Genomic DNA, 25,178 nt, shown 5'->3' on the forward strand with positions numbered 1-25,178 from the left:
CATTCTATGTATGAAGGTTAAAAACCTTCTGTGTGCAGCAACCCCCCGAATACTTAACTGAGGCCCATCGCGATCCAGTGATGTGCACGAAAGTCTTGGCTCTCTGGGGACTCTCCCTCCTTTTTTGGCTGGGACCACAGCGGGAGCCAATGAGAAAAGTGGGCAGGGCCACGCCGCGGCTCTGTGCCTGAATGGACACGCAGAGCAGCGACTCGTGAGCACTTGGCAGGAAGGAGGAGCCGGGAGCACTGGCGGGGAACCTGAAATGAGGAGACTTGGGCCTGCTCTGTGCAAAACCAACTGCACAAAGCAGGTAAGTATAAAATGTTTAAAAAAAAAAAAAACACAAAAAAACTTGACTTTAATATCACTTAAAACCCAATAGCTGCTGTAATAATAATGCCTTATTGTATTGTTATTATTATACAGGATTTATATAGCGCCAACAGTTTGGGCAGCTCTTTAAATGTGGGGGAAGACAATACAGTTACAGTACAATTCAATACAGGAGGAATCAGAGGGCCCTGCTCTTTAGAGCTTACAATCTAGAAGGGAGGGTCAAGTGAAACAAAATTATACTTCAGCATTTTAACGGGTTAGTATTAAAGCTGTCTCAATGATCCACCAACCTTTTTCACATGGGTGTTGTAAAGCAAGCTTATAGCTATTGCACGGCATAGGAATGACTCATGGCCTGGCAGGATCTCTTCAGTGTGCTAATGAGTTTCATGGAGGTATCAATCAACATCAGCGGACTTTGAAGGATCACACGATGTAAGGGTCTATTCACAGCAGCCGCTGCATTACAAGATCACTGCAGTTCCAATGGCTCTGATCAAGGCACATCACACTGTTCCTTTTTTTTTTTTTTTTTTTTATGGAACTTTATTGAAATGTGACATTAAATTAAGCTGTTGGCCTCCGTGTGTGGTGGTGGATTGACTAACGCTACACTGGGAAGGAAAAAAAGTATTGTGAATATAAAGGAAAAAAGGGAGAACCTACCTCTAATCACTAACAAGTTCATAATGAAAAAGAAAGGCCCTAGGTTAATGTAATGCAACTCATCAGATACATACTGTATAATAAACAAAAAACTTTTAAAAGAGTTTGACAAAATAAGTCCATAAGTGAAAAAAATCACATGCCAACACCATGCTGATAGTGCTGAAGTAAATGTGTCATCTTGTATACCGGTATCACCTCCTGAGGTAAAAAGTGCAAATTCAGTAGACATAAATTACCAAAAAATGGCCAAATCAGTATATGTCACAATGAATCCATCAAGACTGCAATAAGGAAAACGTCAGCACCTTCTAGCAGTACTCAGACATCAAAATTCTCTCTGGGTGATAACCGATACCAGGGAAAGAAAGGGTCTGATAGTGTAGTAAGTTTATTGAATTACTCATCTATTGTAATAAAAATCAATGCATTCACATGCTAGCTGGTATTGTAAACACGTGGAGTCTACGTGTGTTCCACGGACCAGAAGATGCCGACCGGAAGTGATCAGAGATGTATAGTAACTAAGTAGAACTACTTCACTAGTGTATTTAAGTATCGAAAGGTGGTATCTGTACTTTCCTAGAGTAGAATTTTTTTCTCCTACTTCCACTTTTACTTCACTACATTTTTTTCAATGATTTCAATACTTCTACTCCCGATATTTTTTTTTGTGCTGCATAGTTACTCGTTACAATTATAAAAATTACCACTGCCAGAACAGTAGATGGCAGGTTTCATGAAGCTCAAAACATGTGTATTATCAGCGCATACGAAAATAAATGCTACTGTATGTATAAATAAAAGCTGCATTTGAAATAATAAAAAACAATATGATGTTCAAACTTTTGACTTCTTTCTTTAATAACTACATAACACAGTACTTGTACTTTTACTTTCAGTACTTGAGTAGCAATTTTTTTTTCAAAACTACTGGTACTTTTACTTTCAGTACTTGAGTAGCAAAATTTTTAAAAAAACTATTTGCAATACAAGTACAAAAAATGTTGAATACTTTAGTACTTTTACTCAAGTCACTTTTTGATTGAGCACTTCTACTCAAGTCACTTTTTGATCGAGCACTTGTACTTTTACTCAAGTATGGGTTTCGAGTACTTTATACAACTCTGGAAGTGATGTCATAAGAAGCCAGATATGATGACTCTGGTCCCACTTTAGTCTTGAGAAAGATGGACTGAGCTTCATCAAAAGGTTGACGATAAAAACACTGCTGTTTTTGTTGTTCTTCCTCTGCAAGACCCATGAGTGCCTCTAAACCAGTTTTAGATCTATATATATATATATATATATATATATATATATATAATGCTAAAACTATGTGTTCCCAAATATGGGGCATATCACAGTGCGAGGCCTTGCCACTGTGAAAATGACACAGGATTCACATTATGGCTTAACGCGAGGTTCCAGACCATTGTTTCTGGGCGTAGAAAGCGGTGTTTTTTTTTTTTTTTTTGGCTTTCTCTGGATTCTGTAGTTCTGGATTGGGGCCTGGAGCTTGAAGGTTTCAAAGTGTCCTGGGTGAGACGGAACCTTAAATCCTGTGTCTAGATTTTACTGGATTCCGGAAGCCTATGCGAGTACACAGGTGTGCAGTCATTAAATACTCAAGCATGAGGATAGTTCAGGGCTCCTACTTTGGAGAAAGGAGGTCTCACCCAGGGGTAAGAGGAGCCGTAGGTGTGCGCAGCCTAATGCATTAGGGTGTGCACACCAAAGCTCAAACACACACTACCGATCACTCACGATGTTCATTCAGAAAGGGAGGAGGCCGGCAAATTATGTATTTACCGGCCCCTTTCCCCACTCATCCTAAAACATCCCCACAGCAACAGCCGGCTGGAGAGGAGGGAAGCCAGAAGAGCTTTGGGGGTAAGGGGGATGGGAGCCAGGGCAATAGGGGGGATCTGTGCTGCACAGGGTGATTAGGGTGTGCCTGGGCACACCCTGTGCGCACGCCTAAGAGAGGAGCCCCAGCCAGGAGACAGGAGGTCTTGTCCCAGGAGTCAGGTGGGCTTCTATCAGGATGTCAGGGGAACCCTTATCTAGAGGCCAGGAGTGGGCCGTGCAGCAGGGTGCTGTGACAAGCAGCTAAGTGAGCCAAGAGAACCAGGAGAGCTGGGCAATACAGTCAGAAGAACTAGCAAGAAGAGCAGCGGTGCTGCTGACAATTGAACCAGATGGCTCTGGCAATTTCAGTTGTCTATTTAACGCCTCAACGCGTTTCACACTCTAGCGTCGTCCTGAAGAGAACAGAGGGACAGCGAAAAGAGCTCATCAGTCTGTTGCTTCTCCTTTACTGTCCAATCACCGCCTGTGTGCAGGGACAAGACCTAGTTATGTTAACTAACAGCGGTCGGGAAAAATGGAGTTTCCTGCCCTGTCAACAAATGCTGTCCTGCGGGGCGGGGCTGTGTAAATCTCAGAACTGGACGTACAATAATTCTTTTGTAGGTAAAGCAGCATCCTTATATTTTATCCATGTAGCTGTTTGCCTGCAATTCAGCTTTACGGTATCTATAAAGACGCTTTTCCTGCTTGAATGCATTACAGTTAATAAATGTTATTTTCAGAAATGAGTGAAGAACGCATCAAAGGTTTACTAAACCTGTGATTTTGTTTTAATTCATTTTTATTATACACCTCAGTTTATCAGTTGACTGTTTGACCCGACATTATGAATGGCTAATCAGAATCTATTGCCTTAATAGTCAGGTTTAGTTCAGTAACGTAGGAAGTAAACTATAGCAGAAAGGAACTAAGAATTACGAGGCCTTGCTGTAGGCTATGTTTCATGTTGATGATAGGTTCTAACTTATTGAGATTTCTGAAATGCTGAAGACATGAAAGACACTAGTATATTATTAAGCAGGAATGAACGTGCACGAGTCACATTGTGAGCAAGCTCTGGAAAGCAAGGACGTTAACTTTCATCCAGTGACCTTTACTCTGCTAACCACATGCTACAGGGCTCACCTGCAACCGTTCACATGGGAGCTTGTTCTAATTCTTCTGTATTGGGCCTCATGCACACTCGGCAGTCACCCCAGCTACAGGAGCCTCCATCATTGAGGTGCAGGTGGAATGTCCAGCCCCACTGTCGACAACCTGTAAAACTGAAAGGCTGACAGCTGCTGCACTGAGCGATACTAAGGTTTAGGGCACTATGCGCCCAGGAACAAATGCCCAGAATGCAAGCAGTCTGCGTTCTTTGCATTCGTCCCTGGTTGCATAGTGCTCTAAATGTTAGTACCACTTGATGTACCATCCAGCTACAGCAGCTGTCGGCCACTCAGATTTTTGGAAGCTGCCAACAGCGGGGCTGGACAGTTCCCCTGTGCATTCCTCCCTTACCTAAATGCTGGAGGCTCATGCATCAGGGCTAGACACCCAGTGTACATGAGGCCTTAGTAGCAGTTGCATGAAATATAAATTCAGGTGAAACTATGCTGTGGAATAAAGCATTGTAATTTTAGATCAGTAGTTAGAGTTAAGCTGGCGACACATTCTGACACTAACTGTAGGCAAAACCTTGTACATCTTTTAAACCAGAGTGATTGATTCACCACCAGCAAATGCCCTGAAATGCGTTAGACCTTCTTTTTGAACATAATAAAACCTATTCTGGACTTGTTCCAGTGAAGTAGAGCATTATTTTCCAGTTTAATTCCAGGCTGTGAATCATTACATTTTATCAAATGTCAATACTTTGTTTTGTAGCTTGGCTAAGGATTAAATTCATAGTTTATGGTTGGGTGTGGTCACTGGCTGGCCCCTTTTCTGGCTATTTTTTTTTTTTTTTCTGACCTATGACTAATATGAACTTACCTTTTTACTCTGCCACTTATACTCATACAAAGTCAGAGAAGGCATAAAATACTGGACTACAGAAACCACCTCCAGCGGTCTGGCCTTAGTCATGTGGTGCAATCTCTGCTCAAGGGATGAGTAATTAGCCTGTAGGCTTGTCTTATGGCGCTTTTCCACTGCATGGAACCGAACGGTTCGGCTCGCTTTTGCTCTTTTCCACCGCATGGTACGGTGTTGGAACGGTTCGGTACGGTACGGCGGTGCTTTTCCACTACATGGAACCGAACGGTACGGCTCGCTTAAACAGTACCACCTCAGTTGTGGTTCCAAGAGGACTGTACCGGTACCATATCCCACAATCCTTTGCATGCAGCCTTGACTGTTTGTCACTACTAGCCACTGATTGGTCAGAGAATCTTTGTTATCCCACCCACTTTACTGTAGTGGAAAAGCAAACCGCACCGAACCGTTCCAACACCGTACCATGCGGTAACATGCAGTGGAAAACCAAACCGAGCCAAGCAGGGCCGAGTGGAGCTGAGCCGGTACTTGCAGTGGAAAAGTGCCATATAACTCTGGTCCTGTTCTTCAGGAGATCATGTAACGCAGCCTTTTTCAGCCAGGGTGCCTTGGCAAAATGCCTAAAAATTGATCAAAAATTGTATACAAGCCAGCAGATGGAGCAAGCCTACCCTTCAGTTAAACAAATCCACAGGTTTTTATTATGCACCATTATGACTTTCTAGATACTGGCTAAAGGGGCTCCAAGATTGCACCTTTAGATGGCCATGGATGGATCAGAATTTGGCTGGTTCAGCATGGACTGGCTGAATATCCACCCATCTGTAGGCAAGCTGGTTGTACAGAAGTCGATCTCCTTGATAAATTTCTGTACAACCAGCCTGTTGGAAGATTTCCGCTCAATCAGTGCTGCCGGCTATAGCCAGTGGTGCCTATGAGTGTATTCTGCAGGCAAGGAAGTCTTCCCTCTATCCTAACACAATAGCTCAGAGGGAAGGATTTCCCCATCCACCTTGAATGGTGGAGGAGAGATCTATTCATTTTCATGGTTGAACGAAAGAAAATGAATCCTGTATGAACTGCCTTTGATGATCCAAGGTTGCATGTTAACATTGGGGAACACTTTCCCACAGCTGACTATGGAAGGTTTCTTGTGGATTCCAAATTTTATAATGGCTATAATCCCTTGTTCACACCGGTGCAGCTTCAAAATCACGCTACTTCAGGGCAATTTCAAAGCTGCAAACCAGTGCAATTTGGATCTCTAATTTCATTGTGACTTCATTTAACAGAAGTCAATGCAAGTTGCAATGAAATTGCAGAAAAGGAGTTTAGGAACCTTTTTCAAAGTCGCAACGTTTTAAACGGTTCCATTGCCGAAAATAGGGTGCGACTTGTCACAGGGAAAACACCCAATTCTCAGATGTTTCCCTCCTTCCTTATGGATGCTTTGTTGTCACTTTAATGCTAGAAATTGTACCCCCACTGAGTACCTACTTTTATGTAATACATGTTAAATACCTCCAACATCTCGTGTTTACTTGAACAGATTGTAAAACTTCCAATAAAAAATAGAATGATAAATTTCATCTGGACACTCCAAGCATGTTTGGGAGCACCCTACAAGTGGCTCCTGCTGATAGGGACAAGGTGACAAGCAGATAAGTTGTTTGTTACCGTTGAGATAATGACTTTGGAAATGTATGTCTGGTCTGCAGTGCTTTAGAATCCTCATCTCCTCTATTAGCCCAGGCGATGTACTGATGAGAAGATATGCAGGGAGTTCATCTCGGTACTCCATGGAATGGAGCTTGCAGTCAGCATTTCAGAGCAGGCTGGCATCTGTCAACTCATTCAGGCAGTGATTTATGGTAATACAAGTAATACGTAATGTACTAGGAGATAAAGCGCCCCTTTTTAATTGCACTCACTGGGCTCCTTGCTGCTGTCCAGCTGGACAACTGTCTGTAGATGGAATTTCTGCTGACTGCTTCAAATAGCTTTTGCAGCCATAAGGAACAGCAAAAATGCATCTCGATACAGCAAAAAAAAAACTACCTAATGCAGCATAGTAGACTGCAGTATCTCACAAAAGTGAGTACACCCCTCACATTTTTGTAAATATTTTATTATCTTTTCATGTGATAGCACTGAAGAAATGACACTTTGCTACAATGTAAAGTAGTGAGTGTACAGCTTGTATAACAGTGTAAATTTGCTGTCCCCTCAAAATAACTCAACACACAGCCATTAAGGGCTAAACTACTGGCAACAAAAGTGAGTACACCCCTAAGTGAAAAAGTCCAATTTGGACCCAAAGTGTTAATATTTTGTGTGGCCACCATTATTTTCCAGCACTGCCTTAAGCCTCTTGGGCATGGAGTTCACCAGAGCTTCACAGGTTGCCACTGGAATCCTCTTCCACTCCTCCATGATGACATCACAGAGCTGGTGAATGTTTGAGAACTTGCGCTCTTCTGTTTGAGCACGCCCACAGATGTTTAATAGGGTTTAGGTCTGGAGACATGCTTGGCCAGTCCATCACCTTTACCCTCAGCTTCTTTAGCAAGGCAGTGGTTGTCTTGGGGGTGTGTTTGGGGTCGTTATCATGTTGGAATACTGCCCTGCGGCCCAGTCCCTGAAGGGAGGGGATCACGCTCTGCTTCAGTATATCACAGTACATGTTGGCATTCATTGTTCCCTAAATGAACTGTATAACTGTAGCTCCTCAGTGCCAGTAGCACTCATGCAGCCTCAGACCATGACACTTCCACCACCATGCTTGACTGTTGGCAAGACACACTTGTCTTTGTGCTCCTCATCTGGTTGCCCCCACACACGCTTGACCCCATCTGAACAAAATATCTTGGTCTCATCAGACCACAGGACATGGTTCCAGTAATCCATGTCCTTAGTCTGCTTGTCTTCAGCCAACTGTTTGAGGGCTTTCTTGTGCATAATCTTTAGAAGAGGCTTCCTTCTGGGACAACAGCCATGCAGACCAAATTGATGCAGTGCAGCGTATGGTCTGAGCACTGACAGGCTGACCCCCACCCCTTCAATCTCTGCAGCAATGCTGGCAGCACTCATACATCTATTTCCCAAAGACAACCTCTGGATATGACGCTGAGCACGTGCACTCAACTTCTTTGGTCGACCACGGCAAGACCTCTTCTGAGTGGAACCTGTCCTGTTAAACCGCTGTATGGTCTTGGCCACCGTGCTGCAGCTCGGTTTCAGGGTCTTAGCAATCTTCTTATAGCTTAGGTCATCTTTATGTTTAGCAACAATTCTTTTTTTCAGATCCTCAGAGAGTTCTTTGCCATGAGGTGCCATGCTGAACTTCCAGTGACCAGTATGAGGGAGTGAGAGCGATAACACCAAATTTAACACACCTGCTCCCCATTCACACCTGAGAGCTTGTAACACTAACGAGTCACATGGCACCGGGGGGGGGGGAAATAGCTAATTGGGCCCAATTTGGACATTTTCACTTAGGGGTGTACTCACTTTTGTTGCCAGCAGTTTAGACATTAATGGATGTGTGTTGAGTTATTTTGAAGGGACAGCAAATTTACACTGTTATACAAGCTGTACACTCACTACTTTACATTGTAGCAAAGTGTAATTTCTTCAGTGTTGTCACATGAAAAGATAGAATACATTTTTTTACAAAGTGTGAGGGGTGGGGTAGGTGTGAATAGGGTATCAATAGAGCCCTATCTATGAAAGGATGATCAACTCTTCTGTAGGACATGATAAAAATGTTAAGAGCAACCTCCACTTACAAAAAGCGTTAAACTCAGCAGAGTGCTTTACATACATTTTATGTGCCCTGGTAGATTTATTTATTTATTTTTACAGTACTGTAAAACCTTTTGGGTGGGGGCGATCACAGATTGACTACATTAATGAACTTTGACCCAGGCCAATGAAGATATGCCTGTATGCAAATTTTATATTAGCAGACGGCAATCTTTGCGGTATACTGCAATCTAGAAGGAAGTTCAACTATATGTCTTTGATCTGCACTGCATTATTGTAGGAGAAAGTACAGGTGTCAAATTTATTATGATTTGTTATTTTATTGACTTGTTGTAAAAGTACATATGTTCAAGAAAAAAAGCGTTCTTTATGTAATGCTTACTCCAATACCAACCTCTTCTAACTGGGCTAATGACTTCGTAGGTTGCATGCAATTGAACATTGTTTGAACATACAACATGGCTGCCATCAGGATGTATGGAAAGTTGGATATATGTTAAAGTGGTTGTAAACCTCAGACATTAAATATGAACAAAGTATATCTATCTATAGCAGTGATGGCGAACCGTGGCACCCCAGATGTTTTGGAACTACATTTCCCATGATGCTCAACTACACTGCAGAGTGCATGAGCATCATGCGAAATGTAGTTCCAAAACAACTGGGGTGCCAGGGTTCACCATCCCTGCTCTATAGTGTGTACTTGTCTCAATTAAGAGCACTGAGTGCTTGATTTACTAAAGGCAAATACACTGTGCAGTTGTTCCACAGCTTGGTAAATGAGCAGAAGCTATGCTGACTTCCATGGTCCAAACATGTGCAAGCAAAAATGCAGGTTCATGTTTTCCCTGCACGTGATTAGGTACTCTTTGCAAAGTGAAGCTTTACCTCATTTACTAAGTTCTGGAGCAACTGCACTTGCAGTGCACAATCATTTTGCGTTTATTAAAGCAACCCCTATGTGTCATTTCTGTCTGCTGCTTCATTCCTATGCTATTAGCATGATTTACTTCTGACGAGCTTTCCTGAAAGCAAGAGAAAAAAGGTGACGGGCGAGTAATCCTCCAGCACACAGCCTGTGATTGACAGCCTCGGCTCTGTTCCTGTGTGCTGTGTGGATGGAGGTGTGTCTCTTCCCTCCAAACAGCTCCGAGTTCTCTTCACTGAGGTCTGCATTGTGTAATCTCCGCCCCCTGCTTTCTGAACTCTCAGACAAGCTTTATAATTCGGTTCTTTGAACTGAAAGAGAGGAGAGATGGCTGCAGATAAACAGGTACAACATACGTAGGAGGATTTGTTTAATCTCTGTGTATCACCTGAGGTCAGTCATTTCACTGGGTATGTGTAAAGGTTTACAATCACTTTAAAGAGGTTGTAAACCCCCCCCCCCCAAAAAAAAAAAAACAAACAAAAAACAAACCCTGTAAGACAAAGGCATAATGAGCTAGTTTGCATCACATACTAGCGCATTATGAAATACCTTAGAACGAAGCCCCCGCAGCGCCGCCGGCTCAGCAGAGACAACATGTTTGGCCATCCTACTTCCTTGTTCGCATCCTCCGGCCATCTGATTGGCCAGAGGCGCATTGACATCACGAGCCGATGTTCACTGCACAGGGCTCTGAAGGAACAGCACGGGTGGCCATTCCACATACACCCACACAGGTATAACTGGATGGACTATTGTCTTTATTTAACTATACCTACTATGTAACTCTGACTATTTTTTCCTCTTCCTTCGAAAACATGGCCTTACCCAGCTCTTCTCTCTGGCTCATGATTTATTTGTGAACAAATTTAAAAATAAACTCCAATTTCTGGTTTGGCTGCAGCTGCCAAAACCAGGAGGAAATATTCCTAGCAGCTGCTGCAGTTCAGCTGGTGTTCACTTCCTCAGTCCGCTGTCTTTTGTATTTGTTATTCGGATATCTGTTTGCTTAGGACTTCTAAGTGTGATGACCATGCCTTCCCAGAGAGCAGCAGAAGAATGTCTTCTGCCCTCGAGTCATATATATTTTTTTTATTGCTGTGTCAGTATGTTGGTATGTTCATTATTGCTTGCTGCTAAAAAAAATTTTTATGACTGTTTTGCTGGTATTGGCCCTTGATAGGCGTTCTGCAGGGATTGAGGTTGTTTTCTTTGTGAAGAAGACCGTTCTAGTGTGCAGTCGATGCCCTTTAAAGTGTACGAAAAACCCATATTTTATTTTTTGTATGATTGGCATCATGCCTCACTGTATAAGCTTTTTTAAAAGCCCAACTCCATTAAAGTGAAAGAAGAAAAAAAAAAAAACACCCTTGCCCCTCCTCAAGGGTTAAATGTTCCTTATGCCTAGGGGTTAATGCACAGGCAACTTTTTCCTATAGCAGGCCATTGATTATACATATTTCTTTCTTTCCACAATGGGTGAAAGGAAAAACAATCACTCGATTCAGTCAGTAATTGCATGAAAAAGATCCGACAGGCTGATTGTACTGAAGTTGGTCAATGTCTAGATTTCAGTACAACTTACCTCCCAATAGATGGATCGAATCTTGGCCGGTCCCCTCTGAACCAGCCGAGATTCGATCCATCTATGGCCAGCTTATCTCACGCCCTGCTGTGGCCAACTCCAGTGCTGTCCTCTTCAACCCAAGGCTCTCATCTGCGGGCAGAGCATTAACTTCACAATGTACAATACAGGGCAATAACATAGTATTGTATGCTGAGGCTGCACTGTGACCAAAGGCGGTTGCAGCTCACAGAGCAACTGTGAAGGGCTGGTTGCAGCTGGAATAAGGTCAGTGTTTGCTCCTTAATCCTCTTCACCTAGACTATAATCCTGCAAGGGTAGATTGTTTAATTTCCTTGAAAGAGTTTTTGCAACAGATCAAAAAAAAAAAAAAAAAAGTTTCTTACCTGAAGATCTGGACCTGCTCATGTGGAAGAGATCTTGCCTGGCTTGGCAATTGAGCTACTCATATGAAAGAGATCCTGCCTGGCTGGCCATTGAGCTGCTCATGTAGAAAAGCTTTTGCTTAGTTGGCCATTGAGCTTCTCATGTGGAAGAGATCTTGCTTGATTGGCCTTTGAGCTGCTCTTGTGGAAGAGATCTTTCCTGGCTGGCCATTGAGCTGCTCATGTGGAAGAGCTATTGCCTAACTGGCCATTGAGCTGCTCATGTGGAAGAGCTCTTGCCTAACTGGCCATTGAGCTGCTCATGTGGAAGAGCTCTTGCCTAACTGACTATTGAGCTGCTCATGTGGAAGAGTTCTTGCCTAACTGGCCATTGAGCTGCTCTTGTGGAAGAGCTCTTGCCTAACTGGCCATTGAGCTGCTCTTGTGGAAGAGCTCTTGCCTAACTGGCTATTTATTGAGCTGCTCATGTGGAAGAGCTCTTGCCTTACTGGCCATTGAGCTGCTCATGTGGAAGAGCTCTTGCCTAACTGGCCATTGAGCTGCTTATGTGGAAGAGCTCTTGCCTAACTGGCCATTGAGCTGCTTATGTGGAAGAGCTCTTGCCTAACTGGCCATTGAGCTGCTCATGTGGAAGAGCTCTTGCCTAACTGGCCATTGAGCTGCTCATATGAAAGAGATCTTGCCTAACTGGCCATTGAGCGGCTCATGTGGAAGACTTAATATTCAGTCTTCCACATCTAAAGGGGTGCATACAACAGGCTGACAAGAACATTGCTAATTGCAAGCTAGTGGCTTAGGGTTGTCTGCCTGCAGAGGTTCCCCTCTGCATCAGAAAATGTTGTTGGCAGGATTTTTAGATAAGGAATTTTGCAACAGATTTAAAAAAAAAAAAAAAAAGTTAAGATTACTGTATACAGTGAAACATGATTTTAAACAAACTGAAAATAGGTGATGGCCTAATTAGACTTTTTGTCAAATGATGTCAACACCAACGATAGTGGCCTTAGTAGTAGGATGTGGAGTACCTAGCTTACTAGAACACCCAGTGACCTCACCCTAACCTTTCACCAGGGTTTAAGGTGAGTATTTTTGACTCCCTCAGCTTGTGTCAACCTATCCTGACCCGTTAGGTCAAATACAGTTACTAGAAAGTCGTACTGTACATTGCTGTAGGACAGGAGAATATCCGCTCATTACCGCAATGAGTGTCCAGATGATTAAGCTGTTGTAGACACTTGGCAGAAGTGCTGTCATTAAAAGAACGAGCGGTATGCATTTAAAGCTTCCAGGTTGTAACTCTTACTGTCTGTAATTATTATTAATGTGTCAACACAACAGAGGAGTCTGAAATGTGATCCTTAAGCCCAAGAGCATTAAAAACCCCTTTGTGACTAGCTGATGAGTTGACCTTTACATCGTTTCTCTACTTGTCTAGGTAGTCAGTAGAGGGTCGGGTTATAGATTTGTGAGAACAAAACTACAGAGAGAAACTTTTCCCACTGGCATCTTTGACGGATTTGGCCAAAGATGGTCCTTAACCACATGAGGACACACTATACAGATGTCCAGAAAGAGAACACAAGCAAATTACTGCGCGCACATACACACTGGTTGTGGTGATCATTTTGTGTTTGTCAAACAAAAATCAGTCTGCACCTTTCTCAGGAGTCCCCATCAGGGTCCCCCACTTAAATCAGGGCCTCCATCAAGGTTACCCTCTTACATCCGAGCCCCCCATCAAGGTTCCCCTTTTACATCAGAGCCCCCCCATCAAGGTTTCCCTCTTACATGTGAGTTAGGGACCTTAGATTGTAAGCTCCTCGAGGGCAGGGACTGATATGAATGTACAATGTATATGTAAAGCACTGCGTAAATTGACAGCGCTATATAAGTACCTGAAATAATAATAATACATCAGAGCCCCCCATCAAGGTTCCACTCTTACATCAGAGCCCCCCATCAAGGTTCCACTCTTACATCAGAGCCCCCCATCAAGGTTCCCCGCTTACATCAGAGCCCACCATCAAGGTTCCCCTCTTACATCAGAGCCCCCCCATCAAGGTTCTCCTCTTACATCAGAGCCCCCCCCATCAAGGTTCCCCTCTTACATCAGAGCCCCCCCCATCAAGGTTCCCCTCTTACATCAGAGCCCCCCATCAAGGTTCCCCTTCTTACATCGGGGTCCCCATCAAGGTTCCCCTTCTTACATCGGTGTCCCCATCAAGGTTCCCCTTCTTACATTGCAGTGGACTACATGTGGTGTGAACTGGCCCTTAGGTCATATTGACAATAGGCCCATGGCCCCAATGAAAGCGCTGACCTCCTCCATAAGGGGTATTTACTAGTGAAAGACCGATTATTGGCACCTTGCCCGATATATCTGAATCAGCCTTTTGATTTACTGATATTGCCGATATTTAGGGAAAGTGCTTGTACCAGGGTGATGCCTGCAGCTAGAGGCATCACCCCGGTAACGGCGTCTTGTAATGACAACCGATACGGCTGAGAAGTCGCTCGGCTGTCATTCCAAGGAGTGGGAGGGGACGTCCCCCCCCCCCCCCCCCCCCCCGCTCCCGCCTTCCGCGGCTCACCTGGGTCTTCCGTCCCACCGGGAGACCCAGGCATCCTACCTTCACCGCCGCCGTCTGACCGGGTCTCCATTTCTTTGAATTCGGGGCCGCTGAGTACCCGGAAGTGATGTCATGACATCACTTCCGGGTACTGGCGGCGCCAAATTAAAAAAACGTACAGCATTCAAAACAGCCAAACTTGGCGTTTTGAATGCTTTTAAGTGCTGAGGAGGGGTTTGGGGTCTTTTAGACCCCCAGATCCCTCCACCACAGTACCTGTAGACATATATTAAAAAAAAAATATCCGCTGATGCCGATATCCGATGACCAAAATATCGGTATCGGCGGTAAAAAAATTATATCGGATGATCAATAGTATTTACAGCCATTGGTGCAGCTTATTGGTGCAATTTACCTTTTTTCAATACCTAACTTGAATAACCGTGCAGCCGGTTTTGCACATATTAGTGTTTTTCTGTAGAATGTTACTGATCATTCGTTCTTCCTGTGTGAAATTGATTGTGTCATTCTGGTGAAATACGCGGTATTTCCTGCATCCATAGCATATACGTGACAGTTACATATCCCGCAGATTGTGTACACAAAGTGACAACAGACAATGGCCATGTGGTTATCTGGATATTCTATTTACCATTTCCATGGTAACCGTTCAGCTGGCCTGACCAGATTTAGGTGGAATCCTCATAGAGGGCCAGAGGTCAGCCTTGTAAAAAATGTCTGACAACACACATAACCTTGTAGAAGAATTGCAATCTGTCATAAAAAGGGGAAAACCACTTACCATAATTGATGGTGTTCCTGTGCTTTGTTTTTTAGTCACGGTATTGGTATTACTGGTTTCTGTTTCATTATAGTGGGCTTTTATGTATCAGGTGATCTAAAATAAGGGCTGAATACCGGCCAGCATCGGCACGGCCTGTGTGTGCTGCAGCCAATCTGACAGAAGTCGACCGTTCATTTTGCCGGCTTCTAGAGCTGCGCGATTAATCGTTTCAAAATTGCGATTCCTCACGATCCTAATCCAGCATTTTCACGATTCATGTACCGTATTTTTCGCCGTATAAGACGCACCGGCATATAACACGCACCCAATTTTAAAGGAGGAAAATCTAGAAAAAAAAGATTCTGAACCAAACACTGCAGTAAAATATTTTATATCAACAGGTGAGGGTATAGGCATGGCACAGGTGAGGGTATAGGCATGGTACAGGCATGGCACAGGTGAGGGTATAGGCATGGCACAGGTGAGGGTATAGGCATGGCACAGGTGAGGGTATAGGCATGGCACAGGTGAGGGTATAGGCATGGCACAGGTGAGGGTATAGGCATGGCACTGGGGAGGGTTTAGGCATGGCACTGGGGAGGGTTTAGGCATGGCACAGGGGATGGTTTAGGCATGGCACAGGGGATGGTTTAGGCATGGCACAGGGGATGGTTTAGGCATGGCACAGGGGATGGTTTAGGCATGGCACAGGTGATGGTTTGGGAATGGCACAGGTGATGTTTTAGGCATGGCACAGGTGATGGTACAGGTGATGGTACAGGCATGGCACAGGTGATGGTACAGGCATGGCACAGGTGATGTTTTAGGCATGGTACAGGCATGGCACAGGTCGGCTTCAATCACTTACCTGCTCTCTTGGGCTGCCTGCGAGACGTCCACGGCGCTGCTCCTCTCCTCTCGTCCTCTTCTTCTGACGGCGGCGGGATTCCGGGAACCGTCCACGGCGCTGCTCCTCTCGTCCTCTTCTGTCTTCTTTGACGGCGGCTCTCTCTGTCTTCCGATCGGTCCGGCGGGAAGGAGATCGGGCGGTGACGGTGCGTGACTGACGCACGCACCGGCACTGCCCCCCTTGCGACGTCAGCAGGCAAAATGTGTATTTGTCGTATAAGACGCACCAACTTCCCCCCCCCCCAGTTTTGGGGAAGAAAAAGTGCATCTTATACAGCGAAAAATACGGTAACAAGTGCAGAGCAGTTCCTTCTCACAGCTGCCCCTGTTGGAACATAATAGCACAGCAGGGAGATTGATGTACTAACATCGCATGGTTAGTACAGCTGTCAGGTTTTTTTTTTTAACGAAAAAATACCACTAGTGTGTACGAGGCTTTAGTCCCAGTGTTCTCTATCGGTATCTATTGTACCAGTTATGCTAGCCATACATGGCTAGATTTCAGTCATTCAGCCTGTAGAGCATGGGTGTCCAACACCTTTTGGCTTCTCTGGGCCACATTGAGTGTAGAGAAATTTTCTCGGGCCGCATATAAAATATATACTATTAGTTAAAGCATATAAGTAATAAAACGCCGCCGCGCCCTTCCCATGCTGCCGCGCCCCCAGCACTAATTTTAGATGGACGATCCCCTCCGAGGCTGCCTCTGTGGCCATGCCCCCGACTCGACTTCCTTCCTCCCCAGCAAAAAAATATAAAAATTGTCAGGGGGCAGTGGGCCGCATTGCCTGCGGTTCGGGGCCACATGCGGCCCCCGGGCAGCAGGTTGGACATGCCTGCTGTAGAGGATAAGTAATCGATTTATCCATCCAAGTATCATATGTCCTGCTGGTTACTGTTCAAACCACCCCTTCAGTGACCCTGTTGTGCACCCCCCCCCCCTTCTTCTCCCCTTATCCATTCAGAAAGTTCAGTGTATTCTTTTCGCAGAATACAAGAAGTTCTGTGGATTGATGGAGGGGGAACCTGTCATTCATCTACCCCTCCAATCCCCTCGTCCAGTCAGAGTGTTTTATATTCTGTGAAAAGGATGCACAGAATTTTACGAGTGGGCAAGGGGAGAGGAAAAGGAGGGCAAGCAACAGGATAGCGCTGCAGGACCGTAAGGCTCGGTTCACACGGCTTCATCCTCAGTCATGTGACTTGCTTGCGATTTACTTGCTTTTAACATTGCAGTCTATGGCACTAAAATCGCACCAAAGTTGCAGAACATTAGTGCAGGAACCTTTTTTTTTTTTTTTTTGTCATTGCAACTTGATTAAGAAGGCATCCATTGAAATGTGATTTGACTTGTCATGCGACTTTGTATTGAAGTGTGAACCGGGGCTTATAAAGGCCCCTGCGACGTGCCCAGGATCAATTGAAAGGGTCCTGGCAGTCAGGAGGGGCCCTAAATGCTTCCTTGCATCGGGGCCCTAAATGCTTCCTTGCATCGGGGCCCTTAATGCTTCCTTGCATCGGGGCCTTTAATGCTTTCTTGCATCGGGCCCTTAATGCTTTCTTGCATCGGGCCCTTAATGCTTTCTTGCATCGGGGGCCCTTAGCTTCCTTGCATCGGGCCCTTAAAGCTTCTTTGCATCGGGGCTCTTAATGCTTCCTTGCATCGAGCCCTTAATGCTTCCTTGCATCGGGGGCCCTTAATGCTTCCTTGCATCGGGGGCCCTTAATGCTTCCTTGCATCGGGGCCCTTAAAGCTTCCTTGCATCGGGGGCCCTTAATGCTTCCTTGCCTCAGGGGGCCCTTAATGCTTCCTTGCCTCGGGGGGCCCTTAATGCTTCCTTGCATCGGGGGGCCCTTAATGCTTCCTTGCATCGGGGGGCTTTTAATGCTTCCTTGCATCGGGGGGCTTTTAATGCTTCCTTGCATCGGGGGGGCCCTTAATGCTTCCTTGCATCGGGGGGGCCCTTAATGCTTCCTTGCATCGGGGGGCCCTTAATGCTTCCTTGCATCGGGGGGCCCTTAATGCTTCCTTGCATCGGGGGGCCCTAAATGCTTCCTTGCATCGGGGGGCCCTAAATGCTTCCTTGCATCGGGGGGCCCTTAATGCTTCCTTGCATCGGGGGGCCCTTAATGCTTCCTTGCATCGGGGCCCTGAAGCTTCTAGTTACGCCTCTGCGTCTTATTCTATTTCTTCTGTACTCTGTGAGAATCACTAATATTAAATGATAGTGAGAGCAGAATGCGAATTCTCTTAGAATATGTAGGTTCCTGGGGACACAGAACTTTTTCCGAAGAGTAATAAAGTTAATTGAAGGTAGTACAAGGAGTAATGTTTGGTTACTTTTATTGACCTAAAAGGTCCATTTTAGTAATACTAGTTTAGGTATATTTTGAGAATTTCCTCTTGAGCTTTAATTTTAAGGTCATATTTAGGTCTCATTTATGTCATCTGCTTTAAAATCACTACTACTGGCAAGTCTGGTCCTCTGTTGCATTGTCTTAGTGTTTCCTTACATCCAGCTTCCTTCCTTATGTTACTTAAAGATAACCGTTTAACGTACGGCCGTTGGCTCTTTCCGCTTTCCTTCTTATACTTTGCATGTTACACATTTTTGTCTTGCGGCGAGGGGGAGGGGGACTTCCTCTGAGATGACAGTGGCTGCAGATCATGTGTCACATATGTTATTTTGCTCTTCATGTAATCTACAAAGGGCAATTTTAGATTTGATGGGGTAGAAAATCGTTGCATTTGATTCCTATTGGGGATGTTTCACAGTTGTGGCAGGAACAAGGGTTTCATTGCAATACTTCCCTTCTATTCCTTTTCTGTTGACAACTCGATATTTTGTATTTATCACTTTCTGTCCTGGTGTCACTGGTCACCAGGACACATTCAGGCTCCATTCACACCTGGGTGTTTTTGAGCGTTTTTCAGCTCCAAAAACGCTCAAAAAAAACGTTCCAAAATGCCCAACAAGTAAAACCCCATTCATTTAAATGGCCCCTGTTCACTTCTGAGCGTTTTGCAAAACGCCTGTAGCTGAAAAAAGTACATGAGCTTCTTTTTGGGCTGATTACCAGCGTTTTTGATAGATGTCAATGCCTGCCTCCAAAAACGCCTGAAAAAATTGCGGTAAAAAAACGCACGAAAACGCTACGCTCAAGTGTGAATGCAGCCTAAGAGCCGGTTCACACTGAGGCGACACGACTCCTTACTACTTCGGGGGCGACTTGTGCATTACCATGCACCACGACTTCGGAGCGACTTGCAGGGACTTCACATAATGGAAGTCTATGCAGGTCGCCCCGAAGTAGTACAGGACCCTTTTTCTAAGTCGGAGCGACTTGTGTCGCTCCTATTAGAATGGGTCCTGTAGCGGTCAATGGACCGCGAGGGAGCGCGACTTGTCAGGCTGACAAGTCGCGCTAGTGTGAATCGACTCTAATAGTGACACGGCAATATAAACTTGGCAAGGCTTCTAAAGCGGGCCATGCAACATTTTTATTTTTCGGAACCTCCATTCAGTTTTCGAATACTTGGGTCAGATTGCGATTGTTTTTGACTGTAGTGACAAATCAGTTTGAAAGAGTTGGATTCAAATATTTTCTTGTTTATAGATTAACGAAATTCTAACCGTGGATGCAATTTCCATATAGGAAAAGTCGTATTGTAAAGGTATTGTAATGCACATGTGTTAAGCTACATGGATCAAAAATTCCATTGCATTCAGCAGGGACAGGCCAAATTTTCAGCCAAAGCTGTTGTAAAATTTGCATTCAATCACCAGCTGCTTGACTGCAACGCTGATCAGTGTATTCTGACGGTGAAGGAGTCTCCACTGTCAGAATACAATAGCCTTCCAAGGAGGATTTCTCCATTTACCTCACTTGTGTGTATGGGATTAGCCCAAGGGTCTCTAAAATTTTTAAACCAAGGACCAATTTACTGTCCTTCAGGCTCTAGGGGGGTGTAGTAGAAATTGCCCCAGTGTCAATAGGAGTAAATCATGTGCCATCATTGATTTTAGTGGGAGAAGCAGTGCCTCGTTGTTGGTAGAAAAGGAAGGAATAGTGCCCCATCACTGGTGTCAGTGGGTGGAATGGTGCCTCATTATTGGTATCAGCTGGTGGAAAAGTGTCACTCCCAAGGGCCAATTAAGGCAAGCAAAGGGCTGCATCTGGCCCCCAGGCCACAAATTGGAGACCACTGGGTTAGCCCGTTGGCTGATCGTAAAAAGAATAAGCTTTGGTCTGGGTTATGCCTCGTACACACGCAACGATTATCGGCCGACCGATCGGCCGTCTTTTGTCCAGTGTTGTTGTGTTGGTTGAAATGTGCTTTAGACTGCACACAAATTTTCTCGGCCAACAAAAAACAACTTCAGAAGTGATGTCATGTGCTGGTTAACTTTCCGTGTGTTTTTTCTTCTCTGAGCATGCCCAGTGTTGCTCATCTGAATTTTGTCTGCCGAAATCTGTACTGACTGGCGAACAATCGGCCGTTCTGTTGACGGCCAACAAAAATTTTATAGCATGCACACCAGATTTTGTTCGGCCGAAAAGTCGGAGTCGGTTGTCAGAAGCATCATACTAACAAGCCGACAATACGCCGATCGGACGTTGGCCGAAAATTCACGGCCAACTATCGATGCGTGTGTACGGGGCATGACAGTGGACTCCCCACTGTCAGAATACAATAGCCTACCCAGGGAGGACTTCTCCATTTACCTCACTTGTGTGTATGGGATTAGCCCAAGAGTCTCTAAAATTTTTAAACCAAGGACCATTTTACTATCCTTCAGGCTCTAGGGGGGCGTAGCAGAAATTGCCCCAGTGTAAATGGGTGTAAATCATGTGCCATCATTTATTTTAGTGGGAGAAGCAGTGCCTCGTTGGTAGAAAAGGAAGGAATCGTGCCCCATCAATGGTGTCAGTGGGTGGAATGGTGCCTCATTATTGGTATCAGCTGGTGGAAAAGTGTCCCAAGGGCCATTCAAGGCAAGCAAAGGGCTGCATCTGACCCCCAGGCCACAAATGATAAACCACTGGGTTAGCCCGTGAGCTGATGATAAATAAAAAGAATAATCTATGGCCTGGATTAGGAACAAAAATGTCTAGGATTCCAGTCAAGTAGCAGGTATGGATGGATTTTGAGGACTTTCAGTATAAATTAGTTGACTTGATGATGGCAAGATGGAATGTTCTGACGACAAACTATTTAACAGGATTTCGAACAAAAGTTCAACGAAATACTACTGGGGTATGGTCAGCTTAACCCTTCCCTGATCTTTCTAAAACATAAAAAGTCTTGGCTTTGGATACACTTATGAAGCTGGCCTGTAATCCCCTAAGTAAACATTTTAATACAAGTGCATCTGAAGGACAGGCGTCTTGTATTAGGCCGAGACAGTACATATGGGACAGTTTAGTGTTATTGATTAATAATGGTGCCTGTAATGGAATTAAGCTGTTGACTGCTCAGCCGGTTGGTAGTGTTGTGGAAGTGAGGAGACGGTTCAGAAATAATTGGGCAGGAATGAGAGGTTCCTTTGTGGTGTTCGGTGCTGAACTGGAATGTTTGACATTCTACCTTCCTCCACATGAAATAGTTCAGCCATGGAAAAATCACGTCCCCTTCTCCACAACTGGAGCAGAGGAGGAAGTGAAGGAATTTCCTCTGCCTCAGCTTTTGTTTTCTTCATAGGTCATCACAATACCCTACTGTTATAATTCATTTGGATGGCTTCTTTCCTCTAATGAAAACACAATATATAAAGGAAAGACGGCGATAAGCTATTTATGAGGAGCCGTACATCTTAAGAATTGTAGATCATTAGAGACACGGCTCAGGATCATTTGTAGGCTAGGAGGAAAATATTAATGTGCGCAAAATGTAGTTTATCAAAAACTGGTCTAGCGTGCAAGCAAAAAATTCCTTAAGATCTTATGGCCTGTACACACAATCAGAAAATTGTATGAAAAATACCGCTTTCGAATCGATCAAAGGATAATCTGATCATTAGTACACCGCTTTCGAGAGCCGGTAACGTGAATTCATGAGAAATTATCTGATGGGGCAGCACAAAAAATTTTCTTGTAGGATACCAGATCGTACGATTTTAATTTAATCAGTACGGTTGTCGTTAAAAAATGCAATACAAATACTCTACAACACATTACATCACTTCCGAATATCTATTCTGTCGTACGAGAATTTTCGTAACTTTAGTAAACTCTTCATTTTCGATATGGACATGCAAAAAAAGTAATCTCATTGTGTGTACCAGGCAGAAGGGCTAATTCACACCGCAATATGGTGCGGGAAACCCACTTTCCATACATGTTTCCCACACCATGTTCTAAATGCACTGGGCGTGTGATCTGCTGCGATTGTCAATATATAATCCTAATGAACCCCAAATGCAGATTACAAAAGCAGTGCATTTGCCTGCATCTGAATGCATTATACGGCAGTACCATGCAGTGCAGTGCGTTTTTGGAAAGTAGTGCATTCGCTACTTTTTTTTTGTGATCCAATGTGATTTTCCACTTATTCAAATGTATAGGCTGTAAAAAGCACTGCACTACAGGAGCACAAGCTGTGTTTCGGTGCGAAATAAGGTGTGAGCTGGCTCGAAGTGCAGCCAAAATCCGCACAAGGGACATAACTTACAGTCAATAGGATGTGTCCCTTGTGTTTATTCCTCTGCTGTTCATAGTAATTTTCCTCCGTCCTGCCCCCCCCACCCCCTTTCCCAGAATGGGGGGATGGGGTAAATGCAACTGTTGTCACAGTCTTACATAGTTACATAGTTAGTGAGGTAAAAAAAAGACATCAGTCCATCCAGTTCAACCATAGTCAGGCTCTCACCTTCAGGAGAGCCTGACTATGCCCGTCCTTTCTGCCAGTGCCTGTACTACAGCTTCTATGAATAGAGGGGGTGGGGCTTTTAATCATCCGCCTGTCCGCCATTCTTAGATCATGTTCCATTCATAGAAATGGCTTCAGTTATGGATTATAAATTGTTGAATCACACCACTAAAATCGCTATTGATTAGTCGTGGTCAAAGGCTAAACAAATGGCTCCATATGGTCAAGGCTACACAAGTAGCATGTGGAATGGATAACACAAAAGTGGAGCCATGTATGATCGCGAGAGAATAATCTTTACCAGTGCCCCTGTACAAGGTCATTTAGCACCCAAGTCAAAAAGGCCCAATTGCAGCCCCCTCTCCCCCATGGACTGTGAACTATTTCAGGGACATAGGTTGTAAGACTTATCCATTTTATGCCCCCCTCTTGTTGAAGCACCCAGGATGGCTGACACTTCTGCCCAGCCCTTGTGGTTACTACATTCTACACGTGCCTACCAGTTGTTCCAGCCATCAGTTGCCAAATTAACAAAATATGTGTATTAGTAGCCTGGTTAAAATTCGAATTATTGCCGGAGTAGCTCCACCCAATCACGTATTCTAAACTGTGTGAACTCTGCTTTGATTATCTGAAACAGCATTGATCGCCATATTCTATGTCTTCACAGATGAACGAGAGGCTGTCCAGAAGAAGACTTTCACGAAATGGGTAAATTCCCACCTGGCCCGCGTGTCCTGCAGAATTACCGATCTGTACGCAGATCTGCGAGATGGAAGGATGCTTATCAAACTGCTGGAAGTTCTCTCTGGAGAAAGACTTGTAAGTATCTATGTTTTATAGGAAGACATTAGAAGAATGTCGTATGGCTGGGCTGGGCCGATGGCAGTGCGATCGCCAGCATTTCCTGCTCTTGCCTTCACCCTGTTGTTGGACACCACTCTGTGCACTGCCCATGTGTTTGCAGGATGCCAAAAATATCTGCACCCTCATCTCCAGCCATTGATGGATCGAATCTCAGCTCGTTCATCAGAGACCAACCGAGATTCGATCCATCCATGGGCAGGCTGATTTTAACTTTGCCCTACAGGTAACCTTATAAAACGTTTTATCTGTAGATGCCTTGGAAACCGTCTGAACTTGCACCATTTACTAGACTTTAACATCACCTCCAGCTCATTACGCATACACAGTACTGTCTGCATTCATGGAACACCTGGTGTGCTGTGTTTGCAGAGAGTACTGGGCTGTGATGGTGACTCCCATGGGCATGCACAGGAGTGATGTCATCTGGGTCCGGCCAATAAAATGGCTAGAGAGGGAACCCGGAAAAAAGACTGGGTGAATATGGAAGCGCCAGGAGCAGTGACAGTTCAGCACTGGAGGGGTACGATTGAAAGGTAGGTCTGTTATAATATGCTAGTATTATATGCATACTAGCACATTATGGCATAAACCTGCAGGTGATACATTTTAAAATGTTTTGTTGTGTTTAATACCGCTTTAAGAGGTGTCAGACTTCTCTTGGGCTTTAAATTTAATTTATAGGTTAAAGTGTTACTAAACCCCGGCCTTGCGTATTCACAATATCTGGTCTCCCACAGTACACAGAACCTGGAAATGCAATTTTAGTAAATATAAACTGCTAAATATCTGTTCTCATCAGTGTCCAGCTAAGCGCTGGTTAAAGCTTGTAGAAGGAGTTTTTTGACTGACTTATGAGACTGCAAGGCCCCTGACCCTCTGTCTGGACAGTGCTGATTGACCCTGTGCTGATCACATGCATCCTCCAAAAAAAAAAAAAAACTTTCTAGCAATACACACCAAACTGAGCATGTGCAGCCTGACTCCATAGACTCTGTGTTATTAGAAAATTATTAGGAGTCAGTGGAAAGAGGGGAGGATCAGAGAAGACCGGATCAAACAGCCTTTTTACACAATACCCTTAGGTTCCACAGTGAGTATAGCCAGCATGCTTTACTGCATATACAGACTGATTTTACTGTTGTGAGTTTAATAACACATTAAGAGGGCCATACATGGTTCCAATATCGACCGGTTCAGCAGGGACCAGCCGAAATTCGAACCATCTATGGGCAGGTTCAGCAGGGACCAGCCGAAATTCGAACAATCTGTGGGCACATTCAGCAAGGACCATCTGAAATTTGAGCTATCTATTGCATCCAAGTCGATCTATGGGTACAACCAGGATGTCTGATTTGTACATGCGATTAGTTCCAGCAGCTATAGCCGTTGGCAATATTCACTGTGTTCTCCCGACAGGGACGGCTCCCCGTGCCACGGGAGGCTGGAAGAACATAAAAGCTTCTTGGGAGGGATTCCCCCATCAACATAGTCAGGAATCAAGTGATTTTTCTTTCTTGCAACCCGTGGTTGCAAGAAAGAAAATCACATCACCTATGGCTAGCCTTAGGCAGGTCATACAGTGTGAATTTCTCTCCTGCAACCATGGGTTGTAGGAAAGAAGTTTGCACAATTCTCCCATCAACACAGACAAGTATT

At 44.5% G+C, this 25,178-nt stretch overlaps 1 protein-coding gene across 5 annotated transcripts in view; it reads left to right on the forward strand.

Moving 5' to 3' along the window:
• Positions 1-25,178, forward strand: part of SPTBN1 (spectrin beta, non-erythrocytic 1) — a 344,310-nt gene that overhangs the window by 185,972 nt on the left and 133,160 nt on the right. For all 5 annotated transcript variants that reach the window (XM_082249276.1, XM_082249278.1, XM_082249279.1 and 2 more), the window contains one exon: positions 23,326-23,477. In XM_082249276.1, the coding sequence (XP_082105402.1) occupies positions 23,326-23,477 (152 nt within the window). The remainder of the gene's footprint in view (positions 1-23,325; positions 23,478-25,178) is intronic.

The sequence above is a fragment of the Pelophylax lessonae genome, assembly GCF_965119305.1.
Source record: "Pelophylax lessonae genome assembly, chromosome: 3".
NCBI lineage: Eukaryota > Metazoa > Chordata > Amphibia > Anura > Ranidae > Pelophylax > Pelophylax lessonae.